General features: G+C 56.1%; 1 protein-coding gene across 1 annotated transcript; it reads right to left on the bottom strand.

Annotated features, from left to right (window-relative positions):
• Positions 1-393: 393 nt before the first annotated feature.
• GPR68 (G protein-coupled receptor 68) lies at positions 394-1611 on the bottom strand. Its single transcript, XM_016205704.2, has one exon. It carries the CDS (start codon positions 1480-1482, stop codon positions 394-396), a length of 1089 nt encoding a protein of 362 aa, XP_016061190.2. The 5' UTR covers positions 1483-1611.
• Between the last annotated feature and the right edge of the window lie 9793 nt (positions 1612-11404).

The following is an 11404-nucleotide window of genomic DNA, read 5'->3' as shown; positions in this document are numbered from 1 at the left end:
CACAGCCAGGGCCCCGCCCTCATCTCCCCTCGCCCCTCTCTCCAAGTCCTCACACTCTGCCCTCCCCCCACCCACAGCAGCCTCTCTCTTTGAAAACCTCCCGGAGGTGACAGTTCCCCGTCTCCCTCCTGGCAGCAGCCCCGCCTGCAACAGAAGACACCCAGGCGCTGACGGGGCTTACCCCATCAGGCTCAGCAAGCTTCGGCACGCTCCCCGGAACCAGAGGGGTCTGGCCGCAGCCCAGGCCCGGGCTTCAGGGCCCCGGGCCCACTGTCCCCTCCAGCAGAAGGAGGCACCTGCGCTCGGCAAAGCGGGCGGCAGCCGGCCAGCAAGCTCAGGCCTCATTCACCCCCGCGCGGGTAGGCGCGGGTAGGCGGGGGGGGGGGGGGCCGGCTAGGCCAGCGCGGTGGCGGGGGGCCCTTCCCCTCCCGGTGAGTTAGGGGCCTGGAAGGCCGAGTGGAGCTTCCTCAACAACTCGGGCTCCTCGCTCTTCACCCCCGAGGCCTCGGGGGTAGCCAGTGGGTGGGCCTCCCTGGGCCCGCCGCGCCGGGAGCAGGCGAGGAAGGCGCGGCAGGCGGCGCGCAGGCGGGCCATGTCCCGGTGCGTGGTCTCGCTCACGAAGCAGTACAGCACGGGGTCGGCCACGCAGTTGAAGCTGGTGAGCAGCAGCGCGAAGTGGTAGGCGTCGAAGACGCGCGTGGCGAACTGGCAGCTGGACTCCCAGAGGCTGCGCACCAGCAGCAGCGCGTGGTAGGGCAGGAAGCAGGCCAGGAAGATGACCACGGTGCTGAGCACCAGCCGCCGGATCTGGTCCTTGCGGCTCTGCTGGGTGCCGTGGCTGCGGCGCACGGCCCGCAGGATGCCGCGGTAGGCGGCCAGCAGCAGGCCGAGCGGGAACAGGAAGCCCACGAGGAAGCGGTAGTAGTTGATGCCGCGCTGCCACGGCTCCAGCGGGTAGTGCTCGAAGCAGACGCGGTGCCGGTCCTCGTCCTCCACCACCTCCGCGTGCAGGAGGAAGAAGACGCTGGCCAGCAGCTCCTTGGCCCAGACGACCGCGCTCACGCCCGCCGCCGCCTTCAGGGTGCGGAACCGGTGGAAGCGGAAGGGGTGGGCCACGGCCAGGTAGCGGTCGATGGAGATGCAGCACAGGAAGCCCACGCTGATGTAGATGTTCTCGTACAGGAGGATGCCGCACACCTGGCAGGACAGGTCGCCGTAGGACCAGTCGTCGTGCTCCAGCACGTACTGCAGCCAGAAGGGCAGCGAGCAGATGTAGAAGAGGTCGGCCACCGTCAGGTTGCACAGGTACACGCCCAGCTCGTTCCGGGCCTTGATCTGCAGGTAGCCGAAGTAGAGAGACAGGCAGTTGGCCGGGAAGCCCACCACCAGCACGGTGACGTAGACCGCCGGGGCCAGCGTCTGGTGGATGGTGTGGTCGATGGTGCAGTTCGGGGCGCTGGTGTTCGCCGTGGTGTTCCCCATCTTCGGGCCTGCAGGGGCCCCGCCCCTCACGGGCTCGGGGGACGGGCCCGTCTCTCTGCGGCCATGTCGTTCAGGGGACGCAGATGCGGTTCCAGCTGCATCGGAGGCTGGGCCTCATTGGTGGTGGGTGAGCTTCTGAAAGTCAAAGGCGGGAAAGGCTTAGAAGAGGAGCGGCTGACAGGTACAGAGCACCTACTGTGTGTCAGGCGCTGTTCTAAGTGCCTCACTTAATATAGAGGTGACCCGCCCAGCCAACTCCAGCTCGACTTAGAACCTCTGAACGTGGTGGGGTTTTCTGTTTTTATCTCAATTTGTTGTGTTGTTGTTTTTAAATATGTCCTTATTGATTTCAGAGACAGGAAGGGAGAGGGAGGGAGAGAGACAGAAACATCAATGATGAGAGAGTCACTGATTGGCTGCCTGCTGGGGATCAAGCTCACAACCCGGGCATGTGCCCTGACCGGGAATCGAACCGCGATCTCCTGGATCCTAGGTAGATGCTCAACCACTGAGCCACGCCAGCCGGGCTGAACGTGGTTTATGTCTGTCTTCCCATCCTCCCTCCCTGCCTTCCTTTCCCTTATTTATGTTCCTGGTTCTGTGAGCAGAGCCTAGCCTGAGCCCAGCTCTACATGGAAAGCTGAAGGTAAAGATTAATTCCAACCTGCCTGCAACAGCGAGGGCCCAGCCACTATCTTCTACAGCAATAAGCGCCATTCATGTTTTTCCCACTTGCTCGTGGGAATGACCAGGTGAGTCAACACTGAGGCCATAGCCCCTCCTGGGGACCTCTCCAGGCAGCATGGGAGAGGCCCAACCTTGTCCACATCCCACAGTGCTCTGGCAAGACACAAAGGCCGGGCTTCCCCAGGCACTGCCTGGATTCCTGGGTGTTTGTCGGCAGGTGCTAACCCTCCTGTCTTCCACGGAGCTTGGGGACTCAGCATGGGGGACAGTGCAGAACAAGGCACCGACAGGCATGAGAGCCAGGCCAAGCAAGCCGCTTACAGGCTGTGCAAGTCATTTGCCCTTTTTGAGCCTCAGTCTCCTCATCTGTAAAGTGGGGCTAGAAACACCTGCCCTCAGGGTCAGTATCAGGGCCACATAAGAGGATGGAGGTCAAACGCGTGGCACTGTTTTTCTCAGGGCAAAGAGGTGGAGTAAAAGATGGTAGTCTTGCCCTAGCCTGTGTGGCTCAGTAGACAGAGCTCCAGCCTGTGCACTGAAGGGTCTCGGGTTTGATTCCCAGTCGAGGGCGGGTACCTCGGTCTCGGGTTCTGTCTCCAACCCCAGTCAGGGCACGTGCGGGAGGCAACCAGTCAATGTGGTTCTCTCACATCGATGTTTCTCTCTCTCTCTTTCTCTCCCCCTCCCTCCCTGTCGCTCTATCTGAAAAACAATGGAAAAAATATCCTCAGTGAGGATTAACAAACAGAAAAACATGGTCATCTTACATTAGTGAAAAGTTCACATTGCTGAGAACTTAACGAAGGAAATGCTATATATACAGATACATTTGAACAAGCTAGAATAACATTTTTTGTTGTAAGCTTACTTTAGATATTAATATATAAATATACCAAAATATTAATATATCAAATATCAATATGCTATATTAAATAATTAAATAAATTATTATAATTATTAAATATATTAAATTATTGTAATAATTAAATATATTATATTTAATATAACATATTAATGTTACATATTAAATATATTAATATTAATATATTAATATTTACATATTAATATATCAAAACCGAAGGCCTAAGCTTCTCTGTTAACACTCCTGGTTCAGATGAAAAATCTGGCTATGTCTCAATCAGGATCTTTTTCAACCTTTTTTTCTTTTTCACAATCACCCTCACAAGGAGCCTTTTTAGACATTTCTCTCCCACCTCCCCCCACTCCAGGAACATTTTAATACCTCAGGTAAACTGCATGTCTGTTTATGTACTGTGCTCTTTGGGGGGGGCGACAAGTCATTTAATATCTAAGATTTTTCCACCCCACCCAAGAACCAACTTTCACCCCCTTGAGAATGCTGGTCCGCATGGCTGCAAATGCTGAATGAGTGGGGCCGAAGGACGCGGTTTGGCGGGATCAGCGGATCACCCTGCCCTTTGCTCTCTCTTCACCGTAGTCAGGCTGGGGCTCTCCGACCAGAAGAGAAACCCCTCAGAGTTCAGGACCCACAACTCATCAGCTGCTGACTAGGGCCCCTCCCTCCACGACTTCCCTCCAACAGGTTCTGTCGTGGCTCCTGCTGGCCCTGTGGCCCCCGAGCTGGGCTCAGGCTGGAAGTGGGTACAGTGTGCTGGGAAGGGGCTCAGAGACATCAATCAGTCCAGCAGTTCCCTGCCTGGGGTTCGTGGAGAATAAACTCGAGGGGTTCCCCGGAAATCAAATGCTCAATCTTATAAATATATAAGTATGCGCATTTTTCCGGGGAAAGGGCCTGTACCTTTCATAAGCATCTCAAAAATGGGCGCGAGATGGGCCTGGTCCAAAGCTGCCGTCTTCTCACCTGGGCTCCCTGTGGCTCTCTCCACAGCCAGGCCCAGCCCCTCCCCAACTCTCCCACTCGTGGCCCGAACGTTATCCACCCAACACCTAAGTGCACACGGGGCCCTCCCCTTCCTCGCTTAAAGCCCACCGCGCCGGTTTCTTATCGCCCCTACAGCAAATCCCAAATCCCTATGAACCCTACAAGGCCCAACGTGAACTGACTCCGGCTCCCCGCACCTTGCCCGTCACCACCGCACACTAGCCGCACCGGCCAGCTTTCTGTGCCTCGGCGGCCCGGCCTCGCCCCGTCCTTGGCACCGGCTGCTGCCGGTCCTGGAGCCCTGCCCTGCCCCCGTCCCGTCTCCACCTCCACCTCAGGCGGGCTCCTTGGCTGCCTGATCGCAACATCAATGGCCCCTCCTCCCCGTGAGGCCTCCTTGGCCACCCTGCTCCCAGCCGCCCCCCATAACCATCACACCATCCTATGTGACTGCCCCACAGAGCGCCCGTCGGTACCTGGGACTTTTCTCATTTATTGACTTGTCTGCTTGTCGGTGATCCGTGTCCTCCGCAAGAATGTAAATTCCAAGAGGCCTTGGGCACCTCGAACAGTGCCTGGCATTTCACAGGCCCTCGTGAGCACTCCGGAAGGAGCGAGTGGATGCTACCTCCCCGTTTCACAGGTGAGGAAACCGAGGTCCCAAAGGGGGGTGACTCGCTCAAAGCCAGCCCGAGCAAGGAAGCGCTGGTGTTAGAACCCAGGTCTCCTTGCTCCACGTTCCACCCCCCTGCCACCTCCAGTCCCCACCTGAGACTCACTCCAACCTCTCAGCCCCTGGAAGACTGGGACCCCCAGTCAGGCGCACCTCCCGCCCTCTCCTCTCCAGGACACAGGCTGGCATGTCAGTGATGGTGATGGAGCGGGTGCTCCTCACTGTCGATGCTTTTAATTGTGGTTAAATGTACATAACATGTTGACCATTTTGAAGTTACTGTTCTCTGGCATTAAGGACATTCACACTTGTGCAACCATCGCCACCATCCATCTCCAGAATTCTTCATCTTCCCCAACTAAAAAACTCAGCCCCATTAAACACCAGCTCCCCAGCTCCCTCTCCTCCCAGCCCCTGGAACCCCCCGTTCTACTTTCTGTCTCTGTGAATCTGGCTATTCTGGGTTCCTCCTGTAAGTGGAGTCAGGCTGTATTTGTCTTTTGTGGGACCAGCTTGTTTAACTCAGCATAAGGTCCTCAAGGCTCATCCGTGTTGTAACACGTGTCAGAATGTCCTTCCTTTTTAAGGCTGAGTAATATCTCACTGTATGTATTACTGCATTTTGTTTTTTCCATTCACTTGTCAATGGACATTTGGGTTGTATCTACCTTTTGGCTACTTTGAATAACGCTGCTGTGAACACGGGTGTACAAGTATCTATCTGAGTCCCTGCTTTCAGGTTTTTGGGGTGTACACCCAGAAATGGAATTGCAGGATCATATGGTAATTCTATTTTTAATTTTTTGAGGAACCGTCGCTCTGTTTTCCACAGTGGCCGCACCACTTTACATTCCCACCGCCAGTGCCCAGGGTTTTCTTGTTTTTTGCTGTGTTTTTGTTTTGCTTCAATGTTCTGAAGGTGAGAGGAAGGGGAGAAGGGGCACCTGAGACCTGTGACCCCCTAACCTCTGCCCACAGCCCGGCAAGTCAGGATTTGGCCCCACTCGCCCCCCTCCTGCCAGCTCTCCTGTCTTTGAATTCCAAGCTCATCCCTGTGGGGCCAAACAGTTCACCTGACTTACCTATGAGGACGGTGACAGCAACACCGTCCCTGAACCGTCCCAGGGGCACCCACCCAGGACCTCAGGTTCTCCGTAGTCCAGATTCAATCCACCCACAGGAAGATAAAATTCATTCATAAACGCGGGCCCTCACAAGCCAATAAAGCAGGGCAAATGAGCCACAGTGAAAACACGTCCTGCCAGGCCTTGAGAACCCCCGGAGAGTCACCAGCCCTAAGCCTGCTGTTTACCAGTGTGAGTGCATGTGCGGGGCGGGCTGGGACGCCGGCTGTGGCTTCCTCCTTCCTACGCCAATAGTAAGTCCAGTCTGGCAGCTGAAGTCACAAATAGTCAAGGCTGCAGGGCAAAGAAGAAACACTTACTATGTTTAAAGTACCTCCCACGTTCACTTTGGAGCGAAAAGATGGTTTTGACATTCCAGACAGAGGTTCTTGAACTTGGGTGCCTCTGAGTCACCTGGCGGATTTGTTAGAACAGATCACGGGGCCCCACCCACCTGCAGTTTCTGACGGCGGGCCCGAGGCCGGGCTGAAGAACTTGTCGCAAGCCTCCGGGTGCTGCTGGCGCTCCCGCCCGTGAACTGTGCTTGGAGCTGCCAGGGACTCAAAGGTCCAGGAGGCCTGGGGTTGCCCCTGATCAAGTGTCCCACAGGAGTTCCAAGGCTGCGGAGCACAAGCAGCTAGAAGGGGAACTTGAGACCCGGCAGAATCTGTGGTTAGAACCAGGACACAGCCTTTGGCAGATAACAGCCCTTTTCAGGCTTTCAAAATCGCACGGCTGTGTTTACACTCTGTATTTGCAAAATCTCTAGTTTACAGAGCAGTTCGCATCTGCCCTCTTGCCCACCTTCAAAACAGCTTTGTCATTTTCCCCATTTTATGGACAAGGAACCGGAGGCCCAGAGAGACAGAGCGGCTTCCCCAACAGCCCAGCACCCCTGGGTTTCATCCAACAACTATCTACAATGTCCACGGCACCAGACTAGACATGGGGGCTCAGAGGGAAGGGAGCAACGGCTCCCACCCTCGGGGAGCCTGCGATCTCGCCAGACAGGAAGGCCACATGCACAGGGGACCGCCACCGGAGGCGGTGGATGGCGGGTGCTCACCGTGTGTCCCTCCCACTCACGTTTACTGCCGGCTTGTTTCTGTCACTCCACACACGCTCCCTGTGGGCCGACAGCCCCTCCGTGGTTTCAGCCCCGCTAAGCTCCCCAGTGGAAGGTGGGCATGACCCGCGTCCTGCCTCCACACAGGACAAGCAGCGGGCCCGCCCTGCTTCCGTCATTTCTCCACGAGTCTGTCACCTGCCCACTCGCTCACGCCGGATGGCTGGCCTCCAGCCTCTTCCCGTCTTCACCCACCTAGTATCCCCGTCCTACCACTTTCAACTCCTGCATATTTCTCACGTCCGTCTCCGCTTCAGCTCCCTCACCAATGCCCCCCGTGGGCTCGGCCAAGCCTTCCTCCTGAGAATAGTGCCACGGCTCCGGTCCGACCCCTCCCCCCCCTCGAAGCCATTCTCTAGAGCAAACATCTAACCTAATCCCTCCTGCTTCGAACCTTCGACGGCTGACCATTCATCCACCTGTGCACCCACCCGCTCTCCCACTCACTCACTCACACGGCCAACACTCACTGAGTATCTTCCCATGGAAGGCACTGCACGGAACACTGGAGCCAGGATTTTAAGGGAGTTCATCAGAGGGGACGTAACCCGGCCAGAAAAGGCTTCCCGAGCAGCAGGTTATGCTAAGACCAGGAGGAGGGAAGGGCTGCCGGAGCAGAAACAATGTGTGCAACAGATCGAATCCAAGAGGGAGAGAATGGGCTCCGGGGAGCTGAGAGTGCCTTGGCGCGACTGGATCTGGCTATGAGGGCGGCGTGGCCAGAGAGGAGATAAGCAGCTGTAGGAACTAACGACCAATTAGAAGGGTGGTGAGGCTAGCCAGAGACAAACCTGAGATGTTCCTCAGTGCTTGGTCCTTAATAGCTCTCAAAAAGTATTTGTTGATAAAAAAATAAATAAATAAAAATTATTTGTTGGATGGATAAATGGGTTGGTGGATGGGTGGGTAGATGGATAGATGGATGAACAGGGGGGTGGGTGTGTAAAGGCTCGATGGGTGACGGGTACGTGGATAGATGGATGGGTTAATGGGTAGATAGATGGATGAGAGGGTTGGTAGATAGGTAGATGGCTGGGGTGGGGAAGGAGTCGAGGTTGGGTGCTGGGAGAGTGGAGATTTCATTAATAGAAACAGAAAAGGGCAAGGGGCGATCACTGTAGCCTCATTTCCAGCAGCCTGGCACCTTCTCTAGCTGCCTGAGCTGCCCAGAGGGTGCTGCTTTCCCACCAAGGCTTTGTCGCAATCAGTCCTCCATCTACCAGTCCCCGAGGACAGGTAGAAACTATACCTTGTCCACCTGGGGTAGAAACTGTACCTTGCCAGGAGCATCCCTTTTCTACCTGGTCTCCGTAGGAATCTTACTCTTCAAAAATCAAAAGACACAGTGGGTGCAAAAGTGCTCTGTAAATGAAAAGATGCAGATGGGATGGAAGAGCCAAGCTGTATCTGTTGAGAGTCCTCCACCTGCCAGATGCCTCTTTAAACACCACTCTCCTCAGCGTCCATTTCACAGATGAAAAAACAAAACTGAGGCTCGCAGAGAGATGAACCAACCTGCTCAGGATTCCATAGTTACAGACTGGCCCGTGATTTCCTGTACGCCATGCTCTCCTTCCACTTACCATGACCGTCCCTGAGCAGCCACCCTCCACCTCCAGGCTTTGCCAGGCTCTAGCTTATAACTGCCACCACGAGGGCCACCAGGCTCAGTCCCAGGCGAGTCCCCTGCACCTGAAGGATGCTCTGCCAGGCCAGCCATTCCCTCAGCACCCATTGGTGAAAACCTGTGCGTCCAGTTGTGGTTCCCCAAGTGGAGCAGGTGGGGCAAAGAACCAAAACAAGCGGCTACTGCATCTACTCAGACAGTTATTCAGCCAAGAAACAGACCCTACACACAGCAACCCGACACCTAAACGCAAACCTTTAGACAAAGCTCATCAGCACCGAGGTGTCTCTGAGGACTCTGATGACCAAGAGAACTTAAGCCCCGAAAGGAAGGGCCTCTTCAAAGCAAGGTAAGAACCTCTCGCAGGTTCCAGACCAGGAGGAGGGCCTCGTGCTGGAGCACAGCTGGCACATAGACGGTGACCTAACCCATGACCATCTCGTCCACGGGCTGCACACAAGCTGCACACAAGCACACACACAGTCGCTCACGGTGCCAGGGTAGCCCTGCCCGCGGGAGCCCTAAGCCCTCAGAGCAGGGAGTTTCCTGCAGTCCCAGCTTCTCTTCCTTTATCTAGTCAAACCTCCACACGCTTTAAACCAGGCTGTTTCGTTTCCTAGAAGCGCTTGTCTCAGAGGCTGCCGATATCCCCTCTTGGGGGGAGTAGAAAGCAGGCAGCATTTTTCCGTATCCGGTCGCTCCCCCAGGCAGCCTCACTCCAGCAGCAGCGACGAGACAGAATCTCATTTCTAAAGGCCTGTAGCTGCTTCCAAGTTCAATCCCATCTGGGCTCACAGAGTTGCTGGGACTCAGGTGGGGCTGGCACTGCCAACCCATTTCACAGAACCCGAAGCCCAGAGAGGCTAATATAGGCCCTCACATTCATACAGCAAGTTAGGTGGGTCTGAATCCAGAATCCAGGCATCGAGGCACCAATTCGCTGCCTTTAAGCTCCTTTGATCACAAACCACAGCAAGAGAGGCACTTGACATTGTAACCCAGCACACACACACACACACACACACACCCCCACACACCCACATGCACGCGCGCACACACGGAAACAAACTTCCCCAAAGCAGCACTTACCCTGTGGTCTGGGCGCCCGCTGATCATGTCTGTTCTCTTTCGTTTTTCTAAATGCAGGTCATGAGCTACTGAATTGATTTCCTGACCCTCTAATGGGTCATGATCCTGTTTGGAAACAGCTGGACTGACCCCCGCCCGCTTGGCCTCCAGACCCCAGGGAGGCGATGGTCTCTCGGCCAGGTGAGCAGCAGCAGAGCCACAGCGAAGGGGACTTGTCCTGGGGGGACGCTGCGTTTTTTCAGCAGCTCAGCCGAGGTCAGGGGAGGAGCCGAAAGGCACCTTCTGGGGGCTGGTGGGCCTCCCACGCTGGCAGCCCTGCCTCAGGACCCACGCTCTCCCTCCAGGGATTCCCCGCAGACTGCGCCGCCCTGCTCGGTCTAGAAAATCCCAGCTGGAAGCTGCCCAGCCCCAGGCTGAGGCAGAATCATGTGAACCCGTCAGTCCGATCCGGTGTCAGGCTGGCGGCTGCCCAGGAACACTCGCCCGCCACAGGATGAGGGCGGCGGGGCTGTTCCCTCGCCGTCCTCGCGTGTGGGCTTTGCACACACCCCAGAGGCCCGGAGCAACCTTCCGGGAAATGTTAAAGCCGGAATTAGGGATAGGGGACCTCGGGGACTGGGGGCATGCAGGAGAAGTGGGGTGCGCTAATTCTACCCATCGAACCCCTTTGAGCACCTATGGGATCCCAGGAGAGGAGATACAGGCAGTGGAACCCTGCCCCAAGGGTCCTCACTGAGCCACTCAGACAGGCTGCCACTCAGGTAACCGTGGACCCCAGGGAGAACAACAGGACAACAAGCGGGGACAGGGCAAGCTGACTGTTTTCACTCACCCCCAGGCCGTCACCCTCCAGCCACCAGCACCAAGAGCTGGGTCAGTGGGTCCCACATACCTTAGAAAATACCTGGGAGCTTATAAAAAATAATACCAATGCCCGGGCCCCATCCCAGATGAATTAAACCACACTCCCTGGGGATGCGGTGCCAGCACCAATGCTTTTAAAAGCTCTCTGGACAATTCCAGGAGACAGCCACGTGGGGAGGCACCGGCGTACGTTTTGAGGCAGGTTGGAGCCTGTTGTGCGGGCCAGTGGAGTGAGGGCACCGGAGCAGGGCTCTGGGCTACAAATAACGCAGCCCTAACGTTTCTAAACAGTGTGGCCCCGCGGGGAGCAAGCACAGGGCTCTGGCCTCATGGAGCCCTCTGGCTCTCAGGAGCATCTGCTAAGCTCTCTCAGCAGAGCAGCCTGATGGGAGCCCTGGAGGTCCCCTCGCCCAGCCCCCTCCTCATGTGGGTGGGGAAAGTCTGGCCCATCCAGGCAAAGACTCTTGATCAGGGTCTTACAAGCAAATGACAGAGCTGTGATTCTAGCAAGCTGTTGTCTACATGCTATTTTGGCACGACCTCCTCCCTCCTTGGAAGCTGCTCGTAGGATATGTTTCTAGAGCCAGAAAGCCAATGCCCACCATGCATGGGGCGGAGAAGGTGGGGGGGTCACTGAGGATGTACATGCTCCCGGCTCTGTTACATGGTCTGCGGGACTTTGCCTTCTCCACAGAGCAAATTGCTACAGTCCTGTCGGGGGACTATACTGGCAGAGGTCCCAGGAAAAATCCCCTTCTGCGGGGCCCGGGCCCTTTCCAATGGTCTCCTACGTTAGTTGCTGTAGAAGGCGTGCTGTGCAGTAGTTTCAGGTAGACACATGCTATTTCTGAGTGGCAGAAGTGTGGCT

Source organism: Miniopterus natalensis, chromosome 1, assembly GCF_054644295.1.
Source record: "Miniopterus natalensis isolate mMinNat1 chromosome 1, mMinNat1.hap1, whole genome shotgun sequence".
Taxonomy (NCBI): Eukaryota; Metazoa; Chordata; class Mammalia; order Chiroptera; family Miniopteridae; genus Miniopterus; species Miniopterus natalensis.
This window is presented reverse-complemented; position numbering and strand designations above follow the sequence as displayed.

Bases quoted from the DNA above. Each gene is read 5' to 3' on its own strand.
- GPR68 (XM_016205704.2), bottom strand. From the start codon at position 1,482: ATGGGGAACACCACGGCGAACACCAGCGCCCCGAACTGCACCATCGAC.